Below are 27,967 nucleotides of genomic sequence, written 5' to 3'. Positions count from 1 at the left end.
TGTGCAAATGTGGTCCATAAATGACCATCTGGCATATATTCCACACAAAACACAGCAAGCATTTGTTATGGGCAAAGGACAGCTGGCCATAGCAAGGGCCCCATTCCCTTCCGGAACCTCCATCCGGACCCCCTTCCGCGCCACTTTCCCCGGGCGGCCCAGCGACGGCGCCGCCCTCCCGCCCGGACGCCGCCCCCAGCCCCGTCCCCTCCGGGCCGCCGCCGCCTCTGGGCGCCCCCTTGTGGCCGCGAGGAGAGCGGCGCCGGAGGCAGCCAGCGCGGCCCGAGAGCGAGCGCAGGGGCTGGGCACGTGGGGCGCCTGCGCGGTGCCGCTGGGAGCCGCGTGTCGGGCAGGCGAGCTGGGCGGGGCCGCGTTTCCCGCGCAGTTGCGCTGAGGGAGCCAGAGGGGCGGACGGCGAAGCAGCAGCCTCGGAGGAGGAGGACGCCGCCGCCATGGCTTCTCCGGCCAGGGCCCTCCGGCCGCGCCGCTCGGCCCCCGCCGCCCCCGCGCCGTGAGTCCCGAGGCCGGGCGAGGGAGGGCGGGAGGGCGGGCGGGCGGCGTGGGGCCGGGCCGGGCCGGGCTGAGCTCCCTCTTGGTCCGCAGGGCGACGGGCAGCGACGCCTCGGAGGACTCCGGCGACAGCGCCTTCGAGGAACCCCCTCGCGGCCAGGCCGGCAAGCGGCAGCCGCGGCCCCGCAAGCCGCAGGTAGGCGCCGCCGCCCCGAGGGCGGGCCGGAGGGAGGCCCCGGCTGGGGCTGCGCATGGTGGGGCGCCGCGAGGCCTGGCTGGGGCTCCCGGCTTCCTCCCCTCTCTCTCCGTCCCCTCAGGCGGCGAGGCGAAGGGCGGCCCTGAAGGACCCTCTGCCGGCCCGCGCGGAGCCCAGCGGCGGCGGCGGCGGCGGCGGCGGCCTCTTCCAGGCGGTGAAGGCGGGCGGGGGCGCCGCGCAGGTGAGGGGCGGGGCGGGGCGGGGCAGCGCAGCCGAGGGTCGCCTCTGAGCGCAGGAGCCGCGCTGAGAAGGCCCTGCTCTGGGCTCCAGTCTGGGCAGAGAGCGGGGAGGGCCCAGCACGGAGAAGGCGCCACCTCCTGCTCAACCCGAAGCTGCTGCTTGATCTCCATGGGATGCAGTTTGGGAGCAGCCTGGGAGCGCCAGCAGCAGGAGCTTTTGAAGGAGAGGGAAAGATGTGCCTCCACACCTGCCCTCTGTGCTGGAATGGGATAGCTGGCATGGTGGGCTGCAGCGGAGCAAGGGTTGGGTTTTTGAAAGGAGACTTGGGGCAGGTGAGAGTGGCAGGGTTGGCTGGAGAAAGATAAGGAGCAGGGATATGCTGGAGGGAAAAGACAGAGGAATGTGTCTTAGGGGGAACTCACATCCTCTAGTATGCTTGTGCATCTCTCTCTTGTTTCTATGTGCATGTCCTTGCCCTGCTCCCTTTGCCTACTGCCATCCTCTGTCAACTGCCACAGTCTATAGTTGATGACTGGCTTGAGAGTTACAAGAAAGACAGGGAATCTGGGTTTCTGGAGCTGTTCAACTTCATTGTCCACTCCTGTGGTTGCAAAGGTGAGTTTAGAGTGGAGTGTTGTGCTTCTGCGTAGTCTTGCAAAAGCTCTTCTGTGCTCCATCCTTCCAGTTGCATGCTTGCTCTGCAGTGATGTGAGGCTGGACTGGCGCTCTCTCCCCTCTCTCTCCCCTCCACGCCCTGCAGGTGTAGTGACCCTGGAGATGCTGAGAGGCCTTCAGAACTCGGAGATCATCCAGCAACTGACAGAATCATTTGATGAGGTGAGAACTAAGGAAGGGGATGTTTCTGGGGAGGTTAAATCCAAACAGTCACCTTGGAGGGAGGGTGGCAGAGACAAATGGTGGACTCAGACAAATCTTTTCCCAGGGCTCAGCAGAGTACCCACTGTTATTGAACACCCCAGTCTGGCGGCGGTTTCGGCAGGGGTTCTGTGAGCTGTTGGGAGTTCTTGTGCACCAAACACAACATGCTGTTCTCTATGATGAGTATTTGATGGGTAGCCTTGTCGCCCTGCTTACTGGCATGTCTGACTCCCAAGTGCGTGCTTTCCGCCACACGAGCACCTTGGCAGGTAGGAGAGTAGTCTGGGTTTGGGTGGGCAGATGCATGCCTTTCTGAGAGGAGCTGAGAAATGCCATGCTTTGCTTCATCTTTTCCTGTAGCCATGAAACTAATGACAGGTTTGGTGCGTGTAGCTCTGAGTGTCAGCCTGCAGAAGGACAACAGTCAGCGACAGTATGAGGCTGAGCAGGCCAAGGGATCGAGCTGCCGGGCTCTGGGGAAGCTGGAAGGGCTGCTGGAACAACGCAGAGAGGTGAAGGTGGCATAGGGTGGGGCGGGAGAGCAGGCAAATATGACCTCATGGAAATTACTGAAACCTCGTGGAATGAGACTTGTCTCGGGAGACAGTGGAAAAGGGCATATTTGGAGGTGGGGTAAACTGTTGGAAGGTTACAGCACCAGTTCTGGCTGTAGAGACCAATGCGAATGAGATGTGTTTTGTTGCAGCTGGGGTACATGAAGGCATCTGGCTGTGCTGCTGCGGATGCACTATGGCATTTCTTCTCTCTCTGCTCCTTTCACCGGTCATCCCTCTTCTGGTCGCTGTTAGGGATGCAGGACCTGTCTGTCTCCAGGCATTGCAGTCATCTGCAAAGGATTCCAGCCTTTATGTCACGTTTGCAGGCATCTTTGTAGCGCAGAGTTGGTCAGCCAATGGGTCTGGTGCCTGAAGCCAGCTCCCCATAGAGCACATCCTTGGGGATCCTACCATCTTCAATTTGTGGACAAGACCAAGCAAGCATAGGCATCGCGGAAACTGGAGTGTGAACATGCTGGGAATGTGGGCTTGAGAGAGCACCTTTTTGGTTGGAATTCTGTCCTGCCATTTGATACCCAAACCCTTTATGATGCAGCGTATGTGGAAAGTGTTGAGGCATCGCTCCTGGCGGTTGCCCATGACTTGCTTCCATAAAGCATCGTGCACAACACACAAGCCTGGTAGACCTTCATCTTGGTATTGAATGTTTGTTGTTGTTGTTTAGTCGTTTAGTCGTGTCCGCCTCTTTGTGCCCCCCTGGACCAGAGCACCCCAGGCACTCCTGTCTTCCACTGCCTCCCGCAGTTGGGTCAAACTCATGCTGGTAGCTTCCAACCATCTCGTCCTCTGTCGTCCCCTTCTCCTTGTGCCCTCCATCTTTCCCAACATCAGGGTCTTTTCCAGGGAGTTTTCTCTTCTCATGAGGTGGCCAAAGTACTGGAGCCTCGGCTTCACGATCTGTCCTTCCAGTGAGCACTCAGGGCTGATTTCCTTCAGAATGGAGAGGTTTGATCTTCTTGCAGTCCATGGGACTCTCAAGAGTCTCCTCCAGCACCAGAATTCAAAAGCATAAATTATTTGGCGATCAGCCTTCTTTGTGGTCCAGCTCTCACTTCCATACATCACTACTGGGAAGACCATAGCTTTAACTATACGGACCTTTGTTGGCTAGGTGATGTCTCTGCTTTTAAAGATGCTGTCTAGGTTTGTCATTGCTTTTCTTCTAAGAAGCAGGCGTCTTTTAATTTCGTGGCTGCTGTCACCATCTGCAGTGATCATGGAGCCCAAGAAAGTAAAATCTCTCACTGCCTCCATTTCTTCCTATTTGCCAGGAGTGATGGGCCCAGTGGCCATGATCTTCGTTTTTTTGATGTTGAGCTTCAGAGCATATTTTGCACTCTTCTCTTTCACCCTCATTAAAAGGTTCTTTAATTCCTCCTCACTTTCTGCCATCAAGGTTGTGTCATCTGCATATCTGAGGTTGTTATTTCTTCCGGCAGTCTTAATTCCGGCTTGGGATTCATCCAGCCCAGCCTTTCGCATGATGAATTCTGCATATAAGTTAAATAAGCAGGGAGACAAATATACAGCCTTGTCGTACTCCTTTCCCAATTTTGAACCATTTAGTTGTTCCATATCCAGTTCTAACTGTAGCTTCTTGTCACACATAGAGATTTCTCAGGAGATAGATGAGGTGATCAGGCATTATATAAAAAAAAATATAAAAATTTGTCCAGTAGCACCTTAGAGACCAACTAAGTTTGTTAGTTGGTCTCTAAGGTGCTACTGGACATTATTTATATTTATATTTTTATATATTTCTACTGCATCAGACCAGCATGGCTACCTGCCTGAATCTTGAATGTTAGCATCACATTCTCCCATGCCCTTTTGAAGAGGTGAATCATTGCCATAGCTGCCTTGCCAATACATTTGTCCAGCTCAGTGTTAATAACGGTGGAACCAAAGTAGACAAAATCTACCACCTCAAGTGTGTGATCACCAGTGCTGATGTGTGGAGTGCTGGCAGCATCCTGACCCAGGATGATGGTATTTGTCAGGCAAATAGTAGGGCTAAACTCCTGCAGACATGGGCAAATATATATATATATATATATATATATGCAGGTTTTGGTGTCCTCGGGTGTCTTCCCGTGTAAAAGTTGGGGTGTCTAGGCGACGTTTCGACGAGGTCTCACTCGTCATCTTCAGGCTGGTGCTTTCGGCTTCTTGTTACTGGAACAGAGCGGGATCTCAATGTTTGAGTTCCTATAAATACTGTAGAGGGGGTGTGGTGTCTAGCCTCCAATGTTCTGGGCAGAGAGGAAGTTCCCAGGCTAGTGTGCCTTTTCTTCTTTTGTTCCTTAATTACTTGAGAGATACCTTGAGTGATTTCTTGAGTGATATCCTGAGTACCACTTAGGTGGGTCATTAGGTGTGGATTAGTTGCTAAAGTCTTTGTGTCTTGACCTCTTGAACTTTGTGAAGAGTTTTCCTGAGAAGATGGCTGTATTGCACTTAGTTGTGCTTTGGCTTGGCTTCGTGTATAGGGGCGAGCTGTGGTTTTGTGGCTTGTGTCAGCCAGATCTGTGTAGGGATTGCAGGGGGGTGCAGCATCCGGAGGTGCCACCATGGATTGGCTACTGGATGGTGTCAGTAATTCATCTGTGGAGAGGGTCTGGGTTTGGGTCTGGTGTGGTTGATTGGTGTTGGCGTTCTGTGTGCCTCTGGATCTGGTGTCAGTTTTTGTGGGGAGGGCTAATTTCCAGATGTCTGGCAAGCGCTTGCCAGACATCTGGAAATTAGCCCTCCCCACAAAAACTGACACCAGATCCAGAGGCACACAGAACGCCAACACCAATCAACCACACCAGACCCAAACCCAGACCCTCTCCACAGATGAATTACTGACACCATCCAGTAGCCAATCCATGGTGGCACCTCCGGATGCTGCACCCCCCTGCAATCCCTACACAGATCTGGCTGACACAAGCCACAAAACCACAGCTCGCCCCTATACACGAAGCCAAGCCAAAGCACAACTAAGTGCAATACAGCCATCTTCTCAGGAAAACTCTTCACAAAGTTCAAGAGGTCAAGACACAAAGACTTTAGCAACTAATCCACACCTAATGACCCACCTAAGTGGTACTCAGGATATCACTCAAGAAATCACTCAAGGTATCTCTCAAGTAATTAAGGAACAAAAGAAGAAAAGGCACACTAGCCTGGGAACTTCCTCTCTGCCCAGAACATTGGAGGCTAGACACCACACCCCCTCTACAGTATTTATAGGAACTCAAACATTGAGATCCCGCTCTGTTCCAGTAACAAGAAGCCGAAAGCACCAGCCTGAAGATGACGAGTGAGACCTCGTCGAAACGTCGCCTAGACACCCCAACTTTTACACGGGAAGACACCCGAGGACACCAAAACCTGCATTCCTGTACCCGTGAAAATCTACGAAAGCATATATATATATATATATATATATATAGAAATTGATGGGTATAAATTAATCAATGAAAAGGAGGAGACCCAACAGGAAGAGAGGAAGGTAAAGGATGTGTATACTTGTGAAGAGATTCATAACCTGGAGCATGGAAAGCAGATTGAGAATATATGGGTAAAAATTACAGGAGAGGGAAACTACAGTGACTTTACTCTGGGTGTCTGCTGTAGACTTCCAAGCCAGACTGAAGACTTGGCTGATGTCTTCCCAGAGCAGATTATCAAACATTTGTAGAGGAGAGCTATAGTAGTCATGGGAGGCTTCAACTTCCCCAATATCTGCTGGAATTCAAGCTGCCAAGAAGGAGCAAAAAGGGTTTTCTTGTGTGTGTTTCTTGTGGCTGATTAGCTGCTCTCCCTGTGCAAAGGTCAGAGGGGGCAGGGTTTCTGTTGAGGTAGGTGATTAGCTGTGGGAGGAGCTTATCAGAGCTTGCAGGGCAGCAGCTGAAGAAGGAACAAAAAGGGTTTTCTTGTGTGTGTTTCTTGTGGCTGATTAGCTGCTCTCCCTGTTTGATCCATCTTTTAGATTTAGGGGAGCTAGTCTCAAACGTTTGTTGGGGGAGACCTAGGTTTTTTTGGGGGGATTTATTTGTCCTGTCTTCACGCTTCTTATGATGGAGGACCGCTGTAGTCACCCCCAACGACACGTTCTCAAGATGGAGGGTGAGGGAACAGCTGCAGTCGCCTGCGGTTCCTGCGCAATGTTTGCCATCTTGCCAAAGGTTGCAGGCAGCTTTACCTGCAGCAATTGCATGTTGATTGCCCTCTTAAAAGACAAAGTCCAGCAACTGGAGGAACGTGTAGCTACACTCCAAAGAATTAGAGAGCTGGAGCACGCAGACCTAGTGGTGGGAGAAAAAAATCCTTAAATAAGAGACACGGGGGAATGATTAATGGACTTCAGTGTCTGTACACTAATGCGCAAAGCATGGGAAATAAACAAGATGAGCTTGAGCTCTTGGTACAGCAAACTAAATATGACATAATAGGCATCACTGAAACCTGGTGATACAATCTATTTCAGAGAAACAGACCAGACAAGAAAGGAGGAGGAGTGGCGTTATATGTCAGGGATGTGTATACCTGTGAAGAGACCCAAGATTTAGAACCTCAAAGCCAAAGTGAGAGCATTTGGGTCAAAATTAAGGGAGAGAAGAATAACAGTGACCTCATTGTGGGAGTTTACTATAGATCCCCAAGCCAAACGGAGGACATAGATGATGCCTTCCTGGAACAGATGGCCAAGCATGCAAAAGGAAGGGAGATAGTAGTAATGGGGGACTTCAATTACCCAGATATTTGTTGATGTCAAACTCAGCCAAGAGCATAAGGTCAAACAGATTCCTCACTGGCCTTGCAGACAACTTCATTGTCCAGAAAGTGGGAGAAGCAACAAGAGGAACAGCCATTTTAGATCTGGTCCTAACCAATGTTGATGACCTGGTTAGTGGGGTAGAAGTGGAAGGATCATTAGGTGTGAGTGATCATGCTCTTCTGAAGTTTACTATACAGCGGAAAGGAGCAACCAAGCATACTAGGACTCAATTTCTTGACTTTAAGAAAGCCGACTTCATAAAACTTAGGGAAGTGCTGGGTGAGATCCCATGGACAGTAATACTAAAAGGAAAGGGAGTTCATGATGGCTGGGAGTTTGTTAAGAGGGAGATAGTAAAAGCACAACTTCAGGCAATACCAATGAGACGGAAGCATGGAAGGTGCCTAAAGAAGCCAGGGTGGCTATCTAAAGAACTTTTAACTGAGATAATATTAAAAAAGGATGTGTACAAAAAATAGAAAAGGGGGGAAACCACCAAAGAGGAATTCAAACAAATAGCCAGCACGTGTAGACACAAAGTCAGAAAAGCTAAAGCACAGAATGAACTCAGGCTTGCTAGAGAGGTTAAAAGCAACAAAAAAGGCTTTTATGGGTATGTTCGTAGCAAAAGGAAGAACAAAGAAACAGTGGGGTCACTCAGAGGAGAAGATGGTGAAATGCAAACAGAGGACACAGAAAGGGCTGAACTCCTCAATGCCTTCTTTGCCTCAGTCTTCTCCGATAAACAAAACAATGCCCAACCTGAAGAATTTGGAGCAAATAATTCAGCAGAGGAAACACAGCCCAGAATAACTAAGGAGAATACTTGGCTAGTCTAGATGCATTCAAGTCTCCAGGGCCAGATGAACTGCATCCAAGAGTATTAAAAGAACTGGCAGATGTGATCTCAGAACCACTGGCAGTCATCTTTGAGAATTCCTGGAGAACAGGCAAAGTCCCGGCAGACTAGAGGAGGGCAAATGTTGTCCCTATTTTCAAAAAGGGGGAAAGGGGACCCAAATAATTACCGCCCAGTCAGTCTGGCATTAATACCAGGGAAGATTCTGGAGCAGATCATTAAGCAAACAGTCTGTGAGCACCTAGAAAGGAATGCTGTGATCACCAATAGTCAGCATGGATTTCTGAAAAATAAGTCATGTCAGACGAACAGAATTACAAGCTTGGTAGATGAAGGGAACGCAGTGGATGTAGCCTACCTTGATTTCAGCAAGGCATTTGACAAGGTGCCCCATGATATTCTTGTAAAGAAGCTGGTAAAATGCGGTCTTGACTATGCTACCACTCAGTGGATTTGTAACTGGCTGACTGACTGAACCCAAAGGGTGCTCATCAATGGTTCCTCTTCATCCTGGAGAAGAGTGACTAGTGGGGTGCCACAGGGTTCTGTCTTGGGCCCGGTCTTATTCAACATCTTTATCAACGACTTGGATGATGGACTCAAGGGCATCCTGATCAAATTTGCAGATGACACCAAACTGGGAGGGGTGGCTAACACCCCAGAGGACAGGATCACACTTCAAAACGACCTTGACAGATTAGAGAACTGGGCCAAAACAAACACGATGAATTTTAACAGAGAGAAATGTAAAGTATTGCACTTGGGCCAAAAAAATGAGAGGCACAAATACAAGATGGGTGACACCTGGCTTGAGAGCAGTACATGTGAAAAGGATCTAGGAGTCTTGGTTGACCACAAACTTGACATGAGCCAACAATGTGACGCGGCAGCTAAAAAAGCCAATGCAATTCTGGGCTGCATCAATAGGAGTATAGCATCTAGATCAAGGGAAGTAATAGTGCCACTGTATTCTGCTCTGGTCAGACCTCACCTGGAGTACTGTGTCTAGTTCTGGGCACCACAGTTTAAGAAGGACACTGACAAACTGGAACGTGTCCAGAGGAGGGCAACCAAAATGGTCAAAGGCCTGGAAACAATGCCTTATGAGGAACGGCTAAGGGAGCTGGGCATGTTTAGCCTGGAGAAGAGGAGGTTAAGGGGTGATATGATAGCCATGTTCAAATATATAAAAGGATGTCACATAGAGGAGGGAGAAAGGTTGTTTTCTACTGCTCCAGAGAAGCGGACATGGAGCAATGGATCCAAACTACAAGAAAGAAGATTCCACCTAAACATTAGAAAGAGCTTCCTGACAGTAAGAGCTGTTTGACAGTGGAATTTGCTGCCAAGGAGTGTGGTGGAGTCTCCTTCTTTGGAGGTCTTTAAGCAGAGGCTTGACAACCATATGTCAGGAGTGCTCTGATGGTGTTCATGCTTGGCAGGGGGTTGGACTCGATGGCCCTTGTGGTCTCTTCCAACTCTGATTCTATTCTATGAATGTAGTGTCCAACACATTCCTCTCTTGGTCCTTACCAAGAGGGATGAACTGATCAACGAAGTAGAAGTCCATGAAACCTTGGGGGGAAGTGATCATGTCCTCTTGGGTTTCAGAATGTAGAGGCAAGGGAAATTGCTCTCAGGTGTGCACTCTAGACTTTAAGAAGGCTGATTTCAAAAAGTTGAATGAACTACTGTGACATGCCATGGCTGGAAATAACTCAAAGAGAAAGGAGCTCAAGATGGACCAGAGTTTCTTAAAGGTGAAATATTAAAAGCTTAAATGCAGACGATTCCAACAAGAATTGGATGCAGAATGAGCTTACAGATGGGTTGAAATTTGAGAAGAGAAGAAAGGAAATCATGAAGGAGGAATATATATATATATACAAGTAGCCAACAGTTGCAGGGTGAATGTCAGATGGGCTAAAGCTCAGAATGAAGTCAGGTTTGCAAGAGTGGTTAAAAAGGGTGTGGTTTTTTGGCTGTGTTCAAAGCAAGAGGAACAAGCAAGTGGCAGGTCCTCTGTGTGGAGAAGATGGAGAAGTGCTATTCTATGAGCGAGAAGGCAGATGTCAGAGAAGTTCCTTCACTGGCAGCAGAACTGCTCAACGTCTCCTTCTGTCTTCACCCAAAAGAAAAGCAATGCCCAACCTAGTGATAGCATGAGGGAGGAGTTGCAGCCCAAGATAGGAAAAGAGATGGTAAGGGAACACCTAGCAACGTTAAATGCCTTCAAATCTCCAGGAACTGATGAGCAGCACCAAAGGGTTCTAATGGAGCTTGCAGATTTAATCTCAGAGCCTCTATCTATAATCTTTGAGAATTCTTTGGAGTTGTCATTCATGAATGTCTGGCATGCCACAGGTCTAAAGTGCAAATTTTAGGCAAAATACATCTTTGGATTTTGAGTTTCTTGGTAGCATTTTGGGGCTCACCATGTTGATCTAGTATTTCTTCAGGTGAAATTTCAGAACAGAAACATGCAGATTCAGCACAGAAACCACCAGGACCCAAGCAGGTCCTTCACAACACGTCTTTTGGGAAGGTATCCCCATGTTCACACACCAGAGCTCCGCAAATCCCTCGGTGGACTTAAGGGAGCAGCTTCTGTTACACAAAGGCTCTCCACTGTGACTTCCCTAGATTCTTGGGCGAGTTAACATTTCCTATGGGTATCTGCTGGATCCCTTCTCCTGTCCCAGCTTTTCCTCGTGCTCTCTTGATAAAGGCTTCAGGGCATCCAGGTGGCTGTGTTTGGGATCATGGAACTCTGGGGTTCTAATGCATCAATATAAGCGTTGGCTGGGTTCATTTCTCATAGACAGGAGGGAAAGGGTTCAATCTTCCTGTCACGGAACCCCTAGATTAAATATTAGAGCACTACAGCTGCTGAACTGATCATCTGTGGGCTGGTTTTTACTCCAGGCCTCTAGAGATTTATTCTAACTCATTAGGAGGCAATTTTGACTCAGTGTCATTTTTACATGCCAGAGACAGAAGATGTGACTGTGCTTCAAGCAGGGCAGACAGTCTGCTCCCTGTGAGAGTCCCTCTAACATGTCAGATGCAGGTGGCAGTGCACGCAAGTGCCTGGCTGGAGACTTAAACCACTTGTGTCCTGCTTTGTGTGTTGCCAGCTCCAGGAGAAACAGGAAGAGCTTGAGAATTTGATGAACGCTATCTTCAAGGGGGTCTTCATTCACCGCTATCGGTGAGTTGGGGTGAGGGCAAGTTCAGCTAGAGCAGGGACCAGTGAGCCACGCTGCCCATCTTAACACTTTCTTTGTTATTTGCTTGTCAAGGGACCTTATGCCTGAAATTCGTGCCATTTGCATTGAAGAGATGGGCCAGTGGATAGAGCATTACAGCAACTCCTTCCTGACTGACAGCTATCTCAAGTACCTTGGCTGGACGCTACATGACAAGGTAGGTAGGTGGGTGTTGCATCCATCTTTCTTAGGCTGAGAGTCAGATTTCCATATGGCCAACCTGCCAAGGGCCAGGGCACATGCATACACCTGGGCAGGCAGGGAAGCCTCTGTGTGATCTCTAACAGGAAGAAATAGCATTCACACATCCAGCCACCTCTGTGCTGGGGTGGGAGGAAATGCTGCTGTTTCATTTTGAAAGGTTAGGCAGCATTTCTCTTGTTTCTGATCTTGGAGACATTTCAAATGCATTATTTCAGTAATAATAGCAACACTGCAAGATAAGCTATATTATTCTCTTACCGAGAATTGAAGGGAGGGGGGTACTGAACCGCAAGCACAAAGAGGTGCTGAGCGAGGGGTTTGATGTAAGTATACCAAAGAAGGATGTCAAAAACACCAGAATGGGCAGTTCTACTGCCTTATTTAGAGGTATAAACTTACACCACAGCATGCAGAGCCTCACTACCTGTACAGAAGGGACGGACACCACAAAAGCGAGAGGTCGTCATGATTTGTTTGCAGCTGAGGAAACATGTATGTATCCTTTATGCACAAAGTAGCATATGTTAGTTTCCCCTGGTCAGTGAGGCCAGAGGTAGCAGCTGTCCAGAGCTCCTCTCTTCCTGGGCCCAGCATCCCAAGGCTTACAGATAAGCATAGCATCGAAGCCAGACAATTCACATATATCAAAGCAAGTGAATATAAACATGAGGTTGTTCTTGCAACAACTAGCCGTTGTAGTTGTTGCTACAATTGGTCGTTGTTGGAACATTTCACCTTTGGTTCATCACGGTGATTGTCAGAATAGCTGCTTTTCTAGTGGATATGTTTTTGGAGGGAAAGGTTTGGAAAAGAGATTCTTACTCTCTCAGCAAAGTTAAGTACAATTGTGATTGCACATTAAAACTTGGTTAGATTTGCATCTTTAAACAAATGTTCTTCACAAAAATACTTTGGGTATAATAAATCACAGACACTTAGCTTTGCAAACAGGTGAATATTTTGCTAAGGAGTTATAGAAGTTACAGTCGACGTCAACATCTGCTGGTAGTGAAATGAAGATGAAAAAGGTTCCAAACGACTTAAAAAGAAATGTACTTGGTTTCATTACAAAAAGGTTCATGCAATCTTTCGACTAACAAAAATGCAGGCAATGAAACCTCCTTATAGAGAGATTCTTCATTCACATGCAGCATTCTGGAGTTGGGATCAGGAAGCAGGAAGACTGAGAGCCTCAGGTTAACCCTTTCATGCACACAAATGTGAGGCAGTAACTGTATTACAGCGTATAAGGCTGAGATGAGATTTGAGCCCAGGGACTTTTTAAGTCAAAGTCAGTTATGAGTGAATGTAGTTCAGAGGAAAAGACTTAACTTGCTGTTTGCCATAGAAAGCTTTCAGGTAGAAGTTACTTGACCTAGGATAGCTGTCTTGTAGTCCTTTGAAGTCAAGGCTCCTTAAAACCCATTGAAACAAATTTTAACAGCAAGATTGCAGGCTTGTTTAGGTGACTATAAGAATCTGTGGTTATACTAGTTACTTGTTCATCAGTGTGGGTAGTGCAGGGAATATTCTCAGTTGATTCTGTGAAAGTAGAAACATGCCTGTGAACATTGAGGTTCTTCTGGGAAAATGTCCACCTTAGGGTCTGGCCATGCTGATCTCTCTTGAAGAAGCCCAAGGAGTTGGCCTGGCAGCTTCTAGTCTCTTGCTCCTAATCTCCTCTTGTCTGTCTTGCAGCAGGGGGAGGTCCGGCTCAAGTGCCTTCTTGCTCTGCAAGGACTGTATCACAGCCGGGAGAGGGCTGCTCGCATGGAGCTCTTCACCAGTCGCTTCAAGGTGAGGGTCTTGACCCAAGAATGCTGTCAGCTGGATGTCTTCCACACCTTCTTGGCCTTCCTCTGACAGGGGGAGTATGTTCCTGTACATTCTGCTGTGGGCTCCTTGCATCTGTGAAGATATGGTGGGGAGGTGCGTGGCTCTCCTGCCCAATGCCTGCGCTCTTCCCTGCAGGAGCGAATGGTGTCCATGGTCCTGGACAAGGAGCCCCAAGTGGCAGTGGAAGCTGTCAGGCTGCTCACCCTCATCTTTCAGTAAGTGTTGTCCGGGTGGGGGTGTTGCTAGGGCCTGAGCCCCTTGGACCCCCCCCCCAAATGTCCAGTGTGCACACAGGAATCTTCCTTGGTCCGTTCAATGCAGTGTTGTCTGCGCTGACAAGCAAGCTGCTTCCAGGGTTGGGACAAGGTGTTTCTCAGCCTGCCTGGGACCTTTGCATGCAGGGTATGTGCTCTGCCACTGAGCTCCAGCCTTGGCCCACTGATGAGTGGATGCTTGATCTCCATTCAGGAATATGGATGATGTGCTCACAGACTCGGATTGTGCAAGCGTCTTTCCACTTGTGTATGCTTCTAACCGTCCCCTTGCAGCAGCCGCTGGCGAATTCTTGTATAACAAGTGAGTGTGTCCTCTCTCTACCCCCCACCCCCCCGGAAATGCAGCTTGTTTTTTCATGTATCTTGCAAATCATATGTTTTGCTGCGATCAAGCGGTTTGTAAATTTTATTAAACAAACAAGATTTGATCCTGCTCCGCTGCCTCTTACAAGCCTTCCTGCAGAATCCTTGATTCCATCTCCCCTTTCTTAACAATAGCGGTTTGGCCCCTAGGTTGTTGGCTCCCACCATGTGTGCCAGGGGGATGGCAGGGAAGCAGCGCACCCGAGCCGCCTTCCAGCTGCTGCTGGCCTTTTTCATTGAGAGTGAGGTGAGGCAGCAGGGAGGTGGGGGCAGGAGAGGCCTTCCCGGGCAGGGGCATGACATTGCTCTCCCCACACAGTTCCATGACCATGCCAGCTACCTGGTGGACAGCCTGTGGGACTGTGCGGCTGCCTTGCTGAAGGACTGGCAGCTGCTGACTGGGCTTCTGCTGGAGGATCCCCCTGTGGAAGGTGAGGAACAGGTGGGGTGTGTGTGAAGGGACACCTGGAAGCAATGAAGAGCATGGACACCTCTGCCCAGCTTGCATGCGTGATGGGGGTGGAGGTTGGCTCTTGCTGGACACGTCTGCCAGTAAAGTGTCTAAGGTGAAAACTTTCAGTCTGGTGTGGTCCAGGACCCACCCAGCTCTTCAGTGATCAGCTCATAACTGCAAGGTCTGAGTAGAATCATAGAAGGGGAGGGGTTACCTTGGATCGGGCACCTGCTTGTCATTTTTAGCATTGCCTGAACACATTCCTAGCAGGTACATGTCCCGCCCTCCTTTGGCTGCTTCCAAAGGTGCCAGGGGAGGAGGTGGAGTGGTTTGCATGTTGGCAGTTTTAAGCAGTTTCTCTGGCTGTGAAGAGATGCAGGAGCAGTGTTCAGTCTAGATGCCTATTTTTGACCTTCACACAAGTTGAGATGGAGACATCATGGCTGCTGGTGAAATGAAGCCTCTCCTTTGAGACTTCTCACAGGGTAGGCTAAAGTTGGAGTGGAGAACATACAAGGTGGTGAACTACAACTCCCATCAGCCCTAGCAGGCGTGGCAAATGACCAGGGATGATGGAAGCTGCAGTTCACCAACGTTGAGGTGGGTTTAAAGGGCAGTCCAGACACGGACAGTGTATGAGGTGTACAGCGTGGAACGACTGCATTGCGCTGGCCAGCAAAGGGCCTGCAGAACCGCTTGGGTGAGCCACCTCGCTCCCTGGCTCAGCTGCCGCCTTGCTCCACAGGCCTCGGAGACCGAGAGGAGAACAGCCTCATCATGTTCTTGGCAGCCAGTGTGCAGCAGGCCACAGAGGGGCAGCCCCCTCTCGGCCGGATCTCTGGAAAGAAGGTAAAGGAAGGGTCAGGGTGGCCACCTGAGGTGTTCTTAGCTCAGCTCCTGCCCTCCACTAGGCTATGCTTCCCATACTTTCTTCTCTACAAGGTGCTTTCTGCTCGGGAGCGCAAGGTGCAAGTGGAGGATCGCCTCAGACTCACTCAGCACCTCATCCCCCTGCTGCCCCTGCTGCTGGCTAAGGTGAGCCCTGTGAGGGATGGGGGCATGGAAGCATTCTGGGGTGACGTGTCCCACCCTGTTGGGGTCTGGGTTCATGGCACTTGACATTCTTGGCTTCAACAAATGCAGACAAGATGGTTTCCCTTGCCCTGGGCAATGCCCTCCTGTTCATGCCTCCTCTTGGCTATGCGGGAGCCTGAATGTCCCTCCTCTCCACTCCCTTTGGCCAGTTCTCAGCTGATGCCGAAAAAGTGGTTTATCTGCTGGAGGTCCCGCGCTACTTTGACCTGACTCTTTACAGCAGTGGCCGTCTAGAAAAGGTGAGGGAGCCCTGCGCCTGCCCCCTTCCCTTTGCCAGACCAGGGCTTAGGTGTGGGGCTGGGCTTGCCTTCTCCCTCTAGTCCAGAGCTGCCGTTCAACCAGGCTGCTGCACTTCCCCCAAGCATTTAGAGCTGCTGCTGGCCCAGCTGTGGGAGGTGATGGAAAAGCACACAGACTGTGAAGTGCTGGAGGCTGCTTCCAGGACTCTGCACATGCTCTGCTCTCCAGAACTGGCTTTCTACAGCCGTGCAGATTTTGCCCGCAGTCGTCTGGTGGACCATCTGGCGGATAAATTCCAGCATGAGGAGACTGAACTGTTCCAGGTATAGAGCACTGGTGGCTTTGGCAGCTTGGAATGGTCAGTGGGAAGGTAGTGGCCAGACCACAGATGGGTGGGTGCAGTGGAGGTGCCTGGGAATGGGGTTGGTGGCTGGGTTAGGCAGTGCATGTATGGAGCTTTTCCTTCATTTCTCCCTCTTCCACATGGGAGACTGTAAGAGTGTTGCGGTACTGGGTTGATTTCCTGCTTCACAGATAGACAGGGCATCTCTGTCATTGCAGTCCATGGAAGCCCAAAAGACTGCAATGATCACAGAGGAGGAGAAACAGGCATGGCATGGTCAATTAGGTTTTATTTCTCTTGGTTCCTGTTCAGTCCCCCGGCTGTCTGGAGAATGAAGATGTGTACTGTGTGGCTACCACTCTCAAACGCATTGCCATCCTGCACAGGTGAGCACAGGGAGGAGGGAGAGAACCAGGCCGTCCTGTTGTTTTGCAGGCCCCATCCTGGCTAGCGTCCCAGCTCAAGGCTTTCAGACCCTCCCTCAGCTGCTCTGGAGCAGCCCCATGCTGCTTCTGTTGCATGGAAGGAAGAGGCAAGGAATGTCCTTTGCTTTTTTGTCTGCAGTGCTCATGACCTGACCCCGTGGAATTTCTTTGATCCCTGCATCCGACTCCTGCGCCACACGGTGGACACAGAGGAGATCCCCAAGCAGGTACTGCAGGGTTGCAGGGAGAGAGGGGCTTGAGCTGACGAGTGCCCTGGAAAAGTGGAGATAAACATGAGCATGTGCCCACAGTTGCATGCCTGTGTGTCATCTCATTGTTGCTACCACATCCTGCTCCCTTCCCCCATTTTGGGGGGTGGGTGCAGTCTTGCAGCTGCAGAGTGGAAGGCTCCTCCCCACCCCAAAAATTCTTGATCTTGCTTTGGCTACTTCCATATCTGCCTGACTTCCTTTGTTGCAGGTGGTCATCTCTGCCATATCCTGTTCATACTTCTCACTCTATTGGGAGCTGTCCCAACTCTGTGCCACCACCGGAGCCTCTGACCCCCTTCCCAGAGAGGTGAGCAGGGCTTTTAGAGAGGGTGGGTCTCCCTTTGCACCACCACACGCTCATGACACCACTCCTCCTTCCAGGAGCAGCTGCTCAGCCTGAAGCAAAAAGTGGCTTCCTTCTGCTCCCTCTGTCAGAACTACCTTGTGGACATGGACCCCGGTGTTCAGGAGCAGGTGAGAGCAGGAGACAGGGTTCCTGTGTTCCCCGTGGGAGTTGGGATTTTGGCTCTTACCTACTTCATGAAACACTCAAAAGAGCTGGGCTTCTTCTGCTGTTGGCCACAGGGATGCTTGCTCATCTCTTGTTCACATTCTCCCTTCACAACATGAGAGAGAAGTTGCCAAATCTTGCAAAGCCCACTGGCCACAACCCCAAAGGACTCTGATACTTTGGGCAGGAAGCTGAAGGACCTTGGGGAAAAGGTGGTCTTTTCATCTACCCTGTTGAAGGTTGTGACCCCAAAAGAGAGAGTAATACTGGAGGTCACCCACTGGCTGTGCAGGTGATGTCAGGAAGGTTTGGCATCTTGGATCATGGTCTCCACTTCTTGAGGAAAGACTTCTGGGCAAGAGATGGGCTGCACCTCACAGCAGTTGGCAAGAATGTGTTTGCTAAGAGTCTCACAAACCTGATCAGGAGATCTTTAAACTAGATCCTGAGAGGGAGGGAGACAACATTACAGTTAGAACACCAGTTAGTGGGCACAATAATTTCATTGATGCGCAGGAGACGGAGGTGGTGCTTCAGAAACCTGCTAAAGGGCAGGAAACTACAAGAAGGAAGCAGCTGGAGGAATGACTCGTGGTTTCATTTGTTGCATGGCTTGGCCTTGTGCAGCTGATTTGAGTGTCTGTGTGCAATGGTGTTTGGGGGGTTGGGAGGCAGCAGCCTCAGGAGTCCTGGAGGAGGGGAGGCATTGATTTCTTGCCCAAGCCACAACTGCAATGCAGTGGGTGGGAGCTTACTTGCCTGTTGCGGCTGGGACAAGGAAGAGGCTACTCCTCCCCTTTGCCTGCCCTGTTGATTCTGGGGGGGGGGGGGTACAGAAAAGAGGCAGGGTGTCCCTGCTTGCTGCCCTTTTCCTGCCCCTCCCCCATTTTCTAGGACTTGCTCCTGAATCCTGTGATGTCCCTTCCTGCCCCCTCACTTTCACTCTCTGGTTTCCCTGCCAGGCCTTTGTGGTGCTGACTGACCTGCTTCTGATTTTTGGCCCTCAACTGCCATATGGGGGCCACCGCCTGCTCCAGGAGCTGGTGTACGAGCCAGATGTTGCTTTGCAGTCGCAGCTGGCTGGCTTCCTTGTGGACCACGTCTTCAACCACGACCAGGTCGAAGGTATTGGGCTGGGCCCATGGTGCCACTGGCTGCAGGGGGTCCCTGGGCAGAGCAGCCTCCCCCACTCTTCCTCTTGTTGGCCTCAGGCAGCCAGGATGAGATGCTCCAGATTGAGGAACTGCACCAGCGCCGCAAGCTGCTGGCCGGATTCTGCAAGCTCATTATCTACGGAGTCCTGGAGCTGAGTGCTGCCTCAGACATCTTCAAGCATTACTCCAAGGTTGGTGGGGGGCGGGCAGATGTGCCCAGGCTCTTGGCTCTGACATGGGTCCCCTTCCTCTTGCTCAGCGATGTTGCTGGACAGCTGGTTGGGTGCCAGATTAGCTGTTCCTTCCCCAACAAGGCCCCAAGAGACCCACCACATCTGGTCCTCCATGTGCAGCTCTGGTGGGCTGCGGTGGGGGGACGACGGACGACTGTTGCTTTCGGCATTACCTGGAGCTGTAATGCGCAGCAGCTGCCTGGTGGTAGAGGATGGGGACTTCTTCCTCCCAGGCTCCCAAGGGATTCATTCCCTGAGGATGGGGAATATGTGTTACAGTTCAAAAGATCACAGGCTCGGTGCAAGTGCAAAGCATTAGGCACATAGCCAGAAGCGCACTGAACTCATGGATGATCAGGCAGCAGATTTAAAAGACCCTGTTACCTCACCCAAAGTCTCACCACTACTCACCAGGCTGGTTGGGCCTGGCTAGGGGTGTTCTGTTGGCAGGGGTTCGATTCTGGCTACCTTTGTGCAGCATCCACCGGGGGACAAACCCTGGGATTCTCTGTTCTCTGTTCTATTACAGTCCTCAGCAGAGGACTGTAATAATAGCTGTCTTTGACCCGGTCTTTCTGGCATCCTAGCATGTCCCACGTGAAGCACTTTAGCTTGGCAAATAGCACCAACACAGATAGTCCTGCTTAGCTGCTCAACTATCAACCATGCCTACCATGGCCTACATGTGCCTGCCTGCCTGTCCATTCATCTCTGCAATGCACTTACTCCAGCAAAGCAGTTGTCTCTTACTCTAGAGCAGCACATTCCCAGGGAAGCTCCCCAGTACAATCTGAGCAGAAATTCACCATCCTGATTGGCACAAACCTCTTTGCAGGTCTGCAAGAAAATAAATATTTTTGGTCACCTGAGAATGTGATGTCAGGGGATTGAGGGATAGGCACATGGCTGGGAAAGGTTCCCTCTGCCTGCGCTACAGCCCAGCCCCTTTGCAGCCTTCAGAGCCCAGTCAGACTCATCTCAATGGCCCATGAGTGCTGTGCTTGCAGGGCCTGAGGTGTCTCCAGCGGGTTGCCAGCTGCTGTCCAGCTGCCTGACTTTGCAGTTAACCAAACTAGCCAGCCAGTGTATTGTTCACAGAAGCAAAACTTGAAATGCACAAGTCATGGCTCTTGGGCACAAGAGGATGTTTGGAAGCCCATTTCCAGTTGGACCCTAGCCAAGGAGTGCTGCCTGCTAGGACTATTGCCCTTCCTTACCCATCCCATAATAGGGAATAGAACTTTCTGTGTGTTTCTCTATGGCTTGAGCCCTATGGCTTGGGAATGGAGTGACTTTAGTGTTCTGCCCCCACCAGGCCTACAATGACTACGGGGACATCATCAAGGCGACACTGAATGAGACCCGCCAGATTGACCGGACCGAATGGGCTCACACGCTGCTCCTCACTCTGCAGCAGGTAATGGGGGAAGGACCTTGAGCCAAGAGGTTGGGGAGAAGCCCTGGGTGACGCTCCCTTGCTCTTCCTCCTAGTTGCTGACTCAGCTGCTTCTGGAACAGGGACCTGTAGGCGTCCACTCTGCCGCCTTCCTGGAGATCCGGGATTTGGCACGGCGCTTCTCTCTGCTCTTCGGGCTGCACCAGCTGCAGAACCGCTCCGCCCTTGTCACTCTGCATAAGTGAGGATGCTGCTGCCAAGGCCTTCTCTTCCTGTCTTGCAGGGTGTGGGAAGTAGTGGGAGGGCAGGATCTGGTCCAAGAGCAGCCAATGCCTGACAGGAAGCCAGCTGAGCAGGTGGAAGGGTGGGCCTTGGGAAGTCAGAGATGGCTGCTCCAGGGGCTCAGTGCTCTCTGCAACAAATGGCACTGGCTTTCCAGGGTTCTGCCTGCAATGGACCTGGGCAGAAAGTGGCTGCTTCTGCCCTGAAGCACAGCCTTGCCCAGTTCCTGGGTGTGGGAAGGGCAAGCCAAGAGGCTGGCTCCCCAGGCCCAGGAGGCATCCCTGCTGCACTTTCATTTGCCGTAGGGATGGGATAAAGTTTGCCTTCCAGGAGCCGGTGGCCTCCGACTCCAGGCTGGACCTTGTCCACCTGCCCTTCTTGGAGCTGCTGAGCGAGTTTTCTCCGCGGCTGGTGCCTCCCGACAAAGCCTTGCTGTGAGTGACTTGCGAGGGAAGAGAGGAGGCTGGGAGGTCCCTGTGCCCCTCGACGCCATTCTCTGCTGTTAAGCCTAATGCAGCTCCTCCCTCTGGCAGGCTGTCCTATCTCAAGAAGATCAGCCAGGCGCACCTGTCCTTCCAACGTGGAGAGGAGCACCTCTGGGCCTCGCTCCTGGTCTATCAGCGCTCCCTGAGCCCCCAGGAGGAGGCAGCCCCCTCACCAGATGTACCTGCTCAGCAGAAGCCTGGACCACCTGCCAAGAGGCGGCACCTGGATGGTGGGAGGCGGAATGGAGGGGGGCAGGGTGGTGGTGGTTGTACTGCTGCAGACTTGGAAGTGGAAACGGCCATGTTTCTCCTGCCTTGGCAGAGTCCCTCGGGCATAGCGATGCCAGTTTCTCCTCCACTTCTGGCAGCCGCCTACAGAGCCCCTTGCTGACATCCACCACCTTGCGAAAAAAAGGCCACTTGGCTGCCCAGCTGCTGGGCCAGGAGGACTCTGGCTCCGAGTCGGAATTTGTGCAGAGGTGAGCTGGGCTGTGGGTGGGCTAGGGCTTGCTAGCACCCTCCCTGCAGGAGGCTTGACTTGCTTCTCTTCTGCCTTTTCAGCCAACCACCGCAGGGGCCACAGCAGGGCCACAAAGCCTCTTGCAGCCAGCCGCAGCCCAAGAACCGTGGCAGCCTAGGCTGGCAGCTGGGGCGGTAAGTTTGTCTGGGCCCTTGAGTTGCTGCAAGCTGGAGATTGGACAATAGGGTTTCACCACGAGGCCTCTGCCAATTTAAATAAGTGGAAGTAATGTTTTCCATGAGAGAAGAACAAGTGATACAAGATTTTCTATACGCTGCTTTATGGGTTTGTGGTTATATTCATTAATATGAATAGTCATTATTACAATAAAGCCAAGATGCTTGGCGTCTGTGCATCCAGGGAGAGATTCCTGTGACCAGACGGTCTTTGCAGGGCAGCTGTGGAAAGGCAGAGACAGGGCAGGTTGGAGCCATCCAGACTGCCTCTCCCACCCCCAGAATAAGCTTTAATCCCCCCAACATGGCCAGGCTGCAAACGTCCCTTTGCTGTGCCAAGACATGCCTGTTTTTGCCTCACAGGCTGACCCTGATGGAAGTGGGAGAGGCGGTGGTGGAAGAGCCAGAGACCAGTGAGGAGGAGGTCGCCTTTGACAAGGTGAAAAGAAGCCCCTGGCAATGGGGGGGGGGGGGAGAGCTGCCTGTCCCCTGGGAGCCCCAGCCAGCCTGACCTGCTCCTCCTTGCACCCCCTCAGCTACTTTCTGGTTTCCCTCTTGGGGGCGGGAGGAAGGGCTGCGTTTGGCTTTGCTGGAGTGACTCCACTTTGTGCAGCAGGCAGTAAATGGGCAGCTGGCCCAGCTGGCTTTTGTCCGCAGGAGTCAGAGCTGAGGCCTCTCCTTGCCTGCAGGATCTTACCTAATGGCTTCTTAAAGGAGAGGTGAGTGGGGCAGAGCAAGATGGCTCCCCTTAACACCTGCCTTCCCTCTTCCTGCAGGATTCCTGAGGTAGGCTCCCCCCCTCGCAGTTTCTCAGGGGGCTCTATGCTGCGCTGCCCCTCCAGGGTTGGAGGCTTCAGTTGCTTGTTGCCGGTGCTGTCTGTCTAATCAACGATCTGGTTTTGGTGCCTTGGGGGGCTCTCCTTGCCCTCATTTCTCAGGGACAGTTTTTGTTGTGTAGCATTTGAGGTTTTGCCTCGGCTCCTCTCACTTTCTACTGTTCCTTTTTGATTGGGTTTTGTGGAGCCGTTGGCTGAGAAATAAAACTGTTTATGGAAAACTTCTGGTGCCTGCAAAGAGGCTGCTTTGACGGGGGCCGGCGAGGGATGTTGCACGGTTGGGCCCTAATGCATCTACCCTGCGCTGAGGCGGATGACGTAGGAATCGCTGTGGGTCACGTAGCGCACCCAGCGGTGAGGGAGGCTTGGCTGCGGCCCCACAAAGCGCAGGAAGCGGATCTGCAGACCAGAAGACGTGTGTGCTGGCACCTCAAAGGAGAGGTTGGCGGGGCCCAGCTCCAGCAGCCGCGCCCGGCTCAGCCCTGGCACCTCCAGCTGCAAAACACACACACATGATGGGGCGGGTGAGTGTGGCAGCAGAGATGGAGCAGCAGCTGGAGGGCCACCATTGTGGGGCTTCCCTCCATTGCTGCACCAACTGCTGGGGCCATCAGTTAACCCCTTACCTTGAAAAGGGCTGAGAGCTGGGAGCCACCTTGGACTCTGGGAATGACCCACTCGATGGACTTTGTGGAGGGCTGGAAGGTGGCGGACTGCTCTGGACTGCTCAGCTCCTGGGAGAGGCTGGGGGTGGGGGAACAGCCGTGAGAGGGGGAGGGGAGCACCAAGCAGGGGCACAAGGTCACCTGCCATGTTGGAAGTGGCCTTGCAGCATCCGCCCTCCTCACCTTACCTTAGAGTGGCCTTAGGCACAGGCAGGTGGAGGTGGATGTTCACTGCGTGGCTGAAAGAGATGGGATCTGTAAGTGGGGCAGAGCAGGGTGAAGTGGGAGCCCCCTTCCTAGTTTGCCCCCCCCCCTGAACTACAGGGAAGCACTCTACCTTTTTGGTGACAAGTCACAGCGAAGCTTGAGGTAGATCTGCACTCTGCAGGGGCGGAAAAGGTACAGGGTGAGGCATGGCTGGGGGCCACCCCCTTCTCCTCCCTTGCCGAGGGCACTTTGAGGGCTGCTTGAGGTGGCAGCCAGGCCCCACTCACCGGCCGCTGGGGTCGTGGTTGATGGTGGGAAAAAGATGGAAGGGCAAGGCTGCAGGGGTGTCGTCCGCCAGCTGGTACTGCATCAGAGTCAGCTGCTCAAAGAAGGGCAGGGCTCAGCAGGTGGGCTTCTCCCAATCCCCATGGGCCAGCCCCCCGCTCGCTTGCCTTTACCTCTCCTTGGCTGGGGTTTACGCGAAGGATGCGGCTGCGCTCAAATTCGTCCAGCTTGACGGAGCTGTGGAAGGAGCACTCGTCCACGCGCACTGCGGTGCCATAGCCTGGGGGCAAAGCAAGAGAGGCTTTAGCGGGGGCAGGTCCTGAGGTTCTGTGGCGGGCAGGGGGCACACTCACCTCGCAGCTCAGTCTTGCCCACACAGAACTCTTCAGTGAGGCCAACCCGCATCTCTGCAGGGGAGAAAAGGGCACAGCCTCCATGAGCTCTCCTGGTTCCTCAAGGGGCATTTCCCCCCAGGAAGGAGGAGAGCCCTCGCTACCTCGTGTCTCTAAGCAGTAGCCGCTTCTCTTCCTCACGGCTGCTGTGTTTTTATCCTTCAGCTTATTTGCAACTGAGGTCGCCCTGCCAAAGCTGATGGGGCAGTGGGTACACTCAACTTGCACAAGGCCTGCCTAGTGGGAAAGTGGGAGGGAGGAACCCCCATTCCCTGCAAGAAATGAACCTTCACAGTAGGGCCAGGGTCACATCTCCCTGCAGCAGAACACCCTATTTCTAGGCACAACCCCCCCCAAACATGGCATGGATTCCTTGGTCACTTTGCACCATCCTTTGCAGGAGCCTCCAGTGCCCCTTGGGACAAACCTGCCCCTGCAAGTGGTGTCCAGACAAGCAGGAGGTCCTGGCTTGTCCTCTGAAAACCAGCCAGGCACTTTACTTTATGATGGGCAGAGAAAGGGAGGTGCAAGCAGAAGCTATCCGAATTGGCGGTTGCCCTCCCTGGTCAGGACATGTCTGTGAGGGCCTTTACTCACCGGAGCAGCCAGGAAAGAAACTCTTGAGGCGGATTTCTCCTTGGATGTCAGTCTTCATGGGGGTTCCCTGGAGGGAAGAGGCACAGGGCTCAGGGCCTCCACCTGGGCAGTGCTGTGGGTTCAGGGAAGGGCTGTGCAAGAGGGAATCTCTGGCGCTGCTTTCGACTTACGTTGGCTGCAATGATGACTGTGAGACGCTCCACTACGTCCAGGAAGACCTCTGGCCGCGAACTCTGGAGGAAGAGACAGGACAGCTCTGCTGGGGCTCTTGCATTGTAGGGCCCTTGGGGATCCCTTCCAACCCTACAGTTTTGCAATTCTGTTCCCACAGTGACCAGGCAAATGCTTCTCCAAAGCCCACAGGCAGGCAAAGCATGACAGCAAGTCCCCCTCTCATGCTCTCTGTGTTGGGGGCCAGGGGAGGGTTCTGGCCGGGTGAAGGCGCCCTGCTTGCCTGAATGAATCTTCCACCAGTTTTGGGAGCCATTTGGGTTCTGATACCAGCAGAGCAAGAAAACCCCTTAGCCCCTTTCTCTGCACTTCTGCCTTTTTTCTGAGCTACCAAGCCCCAAACACAGCAACTTTCCTCACGGGGGAGTCGCTCCACCTGCTTGATAATTTTGGTTGATCTTTTCCTAATGTTTCACAGCTCTGCAATATTTATCTTGCAGGAGGTTGACCTAGATGATTGTGGGGTAAACTACAGTTCTAGGATTCTAAGTGCAACAACCAGAACTGAAGTTGGTGTGTTGGGTGTGTTAATGCCATAGAATCGTAGGCTGATACCATGGCATTATGACAGTGGTGGTTTCAGATTACAGGTGGGAGACAGGCATTTGTTGCATCATAAATGTTTGTTGGCAGTCAGCACAACTCCAGCCCTGCCAGCACCTTTGGGGAGCTTTTGCTGAGTGACTCAAGATACGGGGCATCTTACCTGTTCCCCCCGCAGGGACAGGACAGGACGGGCAGCTGCGCAACTGGGAGCCACTTTGCTTTGCTGTGTATCTGCTCCAAACTGGATCCACAAGAAATAATAATTATTGGAAACGGATGTTAATCTAAGTCCTGTGAAGCTGAAAGAGTCCTCAACTCTGTGAACAGCAAAGCAGCTTATTGCTGACTCTCAGTGACAGGTGTGTGAGATCTTGGAGAATGCCACAACATCCACATAATAAGATGCTACAGAACACAAAGAGGAAAAGAGCAATGGCACCCCAACATTACTGTAACATAATAAATACTTGAAAAGCAGAGGTCACCAATACACTTTACCCAGAGCGCTTACGTAATGCCCGTTGTTTATTGGGGTTGGGACCATTTTTCAGCCAGTGGGCTGGATCCTTGGATCCTTAGCTCCTTCAACCACTGTCAGCCATTTTGACAGTGGCTGGGAGAAGCCCCTGTGCCAAATTCTAGATTATCACTGGCAGTCAGTGTAGACAATACTGCTTGAGGAATTAGCAGTGGGACTGGCATACCCAATGTGCTAGAAGAGGTGTTACGCATAGGCTTTCTTTCAACACTGAACCCACCACCCTCTTTCCTGCTTTTTCCTTGCAGCCTCACTTAGCCCATCTAGCAGGAGGCGGCTTTGGCTGCAGCGGCAGAGAGGCACCCAGAGCAGAGCCATTTCTTAGCATTTTCAGGCCAAGCATGACAAATCCACCCCAAGGGATCCTGACAACTGGACAGAAGCACATGGCCACATACACAGCCTTGTGCTGTGCAAGCAAGTCTCCCTCATCTAGCAGCTGGGGCTTCTCATGAGGAGCAGGTCTTTAGAAGCTAAAAGGCATTAGGTGACCTCAATGCCAGGTGGCCATTCACTCCCATGGAGCCCATTTCTGGGTCTCGCACTACCAGCCCCACTCACCAGGCCCACCGTACTGAGGTCGAGAAGACTGAAGGGCTGGCTGAGCACAGGCTCCATCTGGATGAAGTTCTTCAGCACGTCGGGCGCTGTTGTCTGGATGTAGCCATAATCCTGAGGGGAGGGGAGAGGAGTGGGTGCAACCAGTTCCCTCCTCCCCTTCCCCTTTGTTCCTCAAGCGAGAAAACACCTGGAAGCATCTATGCAGCAGGATTACTAGCCATGCACAGATTTGATAAAAGGAAATCACTTAAGATGAAAAGCCAATAATGGCCGGGGGGGGGGGTTCAAGTGGTAGCCTCCTCACCCCAACTTCAGATAGAACCATATCCAATGCCAGGCTCCGCCCCTTTAAAATGGTTTGCATGAACGGACCCTTCTGCAATGGTCCTATTCTGGCTTGGGACCATGGTGCCCCCCTACCCAACTGTCCTGATGAGGTGCCACACATTTTGATCCTTGAAGCTGGGTGTGAGCCTGTTGGCACCTCTGGTGTCTTCTTCCGCTTACACGGTGGATGTCATCCTGTGTTCTGTGTGGAAACTCTGCTATGAATTTGTCATGGCCTTGTTTGATATTGGAGCTTTTTGCACTGGTTGGCCTTCCTTGCAGGTGCCCTTTCTTTGCATGAGGCGGCTGGCTTGCTGTCAAAAGGGGCCTGGTGCCCCCCCCACCCCACCTACCAGGAGCTCATCCAGGAGCTCATAGATGAGCGCAAAGTTGAGGCTGACCGTCTTCTCACTCAGAGAGCCGCAATAGTCCCGCAGGAGAGTCACCAGCCTGGAGGCAGGAGGGAGTACAGGTGTCAAGGGGGGGGGGTCCCCCACAGCGCCCCGCCCTGCCCGACCTCGTGCACCGCAGGCAGCAGCCTCACCGGTTGAGGAACTCGACAGCTGCGAAAGGAGAGGCGTTGGGCAGCACCGTCACCACGAAGTACAGCCCGGCGTGGCGCACGTGCGCGAAGTGGAGTCCCTGGCGCGCCTGCTGGAGGGAAGGAAGGAGGACAGGGGTGTCAGTCAGCGGCGACCCGCTTCCCCTTGCACGACACAGCCCCCGCCCGCCCGCCCGCTTCTCTACCATGAAAACGGGCGCCTGGTCCCCCGGCAGCGCGGCGATCTTCTGGCAAAAGGTGTCGACCAGCTCGGAGTCGCCGTCGCCGCGGACTGAGGGGGGGGGTCAAGGAAAAAGGGGGGGAATCAGAGCCCCCGAATCAGAGCCCGCCCCTGCGCCCCTCGGCCCTGCCCCCCCCAAGCTGCCGGGCGCTGCTTCCCTGCCTGGCCGGAGCGCGCGGAGGATACAGTCCTTGTAGAGGAGGCGGTCGCCCTTGGCGGAGAGCACGAAGACCTGAGGCAGCATCGTGGCGGGGGGAGGAGGGCGAGCCGGGCACTCTGCACATGCCCCGGAGAAGCCGGCGAAAGGAGCTTCCGGATCCGGGGCGGGGCAGGGCCGCCGTCAAGTGACAGCTTGCCGTAAAGGAGGAGAGGAGGGGCAAAGTCGGTGGGCGGGGCTTATGTACGTGGGGACTGATTGGGTGATATGGAGGGGGAAGGCG

At 52.6% G+C, this 27,967-nt stretch overlaps 2 protein-coding genes across 5 annotated transcripts; one reads left to right on the top strand and one right to left on the bottom strand.

Moving 5' to 3' along the window:
- The first annotated feature begins 327 nt into the window (after window positions 1-327).
- Window positions 328-22,617, top strand: STAG3 (STAG3 cohesin complex component). Of its 2 annotated transcripts, XM_083744141.1 has the most exons (32): window positions 332-511; window positions 604-706; window positions 828-947; window positions 1,465-1,561; window positions 1,707-1,783; window positions 1,890-2,094; window positions 2,186-2,337; window positions 11,165-11,238; window positions 11,330-11,453; window positions 13,199-13,297; window positions 13,472-13,551; window positions 13,805-13,912; window positions 14,125-14,221; window positions 14,294-14,405; window positions 15,174-15,277; window positions 15,371-15,463; window positions 15,673-15,762; window positions 15,886-16,086; window positions 16,419-16,492; window positions 16,671-16,758; window positions 17,012-17,110; window positions 17,185-17,277; window positions 18,277-18,439; window positions 18,526-18,659; window positions 20,017-20,118; window positions 20,193-20,338; window positions 20,685-20,813; window positions 20,913-21,094; window positions 21,187-21,343; window positions 21,426-21,518; window positions 21,924-21,999; window positions 22,337-22,617. In XM_083744141.1, the coding sequence occupies exons 1-32, from the start codon at window positions 453-455 to the stop codon at window positions 22,343-22,345; spliced, it is 3,540 nt and encodes a 1,179-aa protein (XP_083600267.1). In that variant the 5' UTR covers window positions 332-452; the 3' UTR covers window positions 22,346-22,617. The 2 variants fall into 2 exon arrangements, 1 of the variants encoding a protein (XP_083600267.1); XR_014565641.1 differs by lacking the exon at window positions 828-947 and having other exon boundaries at window positions 328-511; window positions 604-678; window positions 21,439-21,518.
- AP4M1 (adaptor related protein complex 4 subunit mu 1) lies at window positions 21,648-27,895 on the bottom strand. Of its 3 annotated transcripts, none has more exons than XM_083744481.1 (15): window positions 27,714-27,895; window positions 27,493-27,578; window positions 27,290-27,399; window positions 27,099-27,195; window positions 26,419-26,529; window positions 25,480-25,560; window positions 24,713-24,775; window positions 24,543-24,609; window positions 23,907-23,960; window positions 23,727-23,833; window positions 23,556-23,647; window positions 23,399-23,443; window positions 23,250-23,300; window positions 23,023-23,140; window positions 21,648-22,891 (listed from the first exon to the last, which is right to left on the bottom strand). In XM_083744481.1, the coding sequence occupies exons 1-15, from the start codon at window positions 27,769-27,771 to the stop codon at window positions 22,691-22,693; spliced, it is 1,341 nt and encodes a 446-aa protein (XP_083600607.1). In that variant the 5' UTR covers window positions 27,772-27,895; the 3' UTR covers window positions 21,648-22,690. The 3 variants fall into 3 exon arrangements, with proteins under 3 accessions (XP_083600607.1, XP_083600608.1, XP_083600606.1); XM_083744482.1 differs by having other exon boundaries at window positions 27,290-27,396; window positions 27,714-27,852; XM_083744480.1 differs by having other exon boundaries at window positions 27,290-27,578; window positions 27,714-27,852.
- Between the last annotated feature and the right edge of the window lie 72 nt (window positions 27,896-27,967).

This window comes from Podarcis gaigeae (assembly GCF_964106915.1).
Source record: "Podarcis gaigeae genome assembly, chromosome: 6".
In the NCBI taxonomy this organism is placed as follows: Eukaryota; Metazoa; Chordata; class Lepidosauria; order Squamata; family Lacertidae; genus Podarcis; species Podarcis gaigeae.
Note: the sequence above shows the minus strand (reverse complement) of the source record. Positions and strands in the feature narration are given on the sequence as shown.

Bases quoted from the DNA above. Each gene is read 5' to 3' on its own strand.
- STAG3 (XM_083744141.1), top strand. From the start codon at position 453: ATGGCTTCTCCGGCCAGGGCCCTCCGGCCGCGCCGCTCGGCCCCCGCC. The intron at 1,562-1,706 runs GTGAGTTTAGAG...CACGCCCTGCAG, and splicing joins CCACTCCTGTGGTTGCAAAG to GTGTAGTGACCCTGGAGATG. The intron at 13,552-13,804 runs GTAAGTGTTGTC...ATCTCCATTCAG, and splicing joins CTGCTCACCCTCATCTTTCA to GAATATGGATGATGTGCTCA.
- AP4M1 (XM_083744480.1), bottom strand. From the start codon at position 27,771: ATGCTGCCTCAGGTCTTCGTGCTCTCCGCCAAGGGCGACCGCCTCCTC. The intron at 24,776-25,479 runs GTAAGATGCCCC...CTCTTCCTCCAG, and splicing joins TGTCCCTGCGGGGGGAACAG to AGTTCGCGGCCAGAGGTCTT. The intron at 23,444-23,555 runs GTGAGTGGGGCC...CCGCCCCTGCAG, and splicing joins AACCACGACCCCAGCGGCCG to AGTGCAGATCTACCTCAAGC.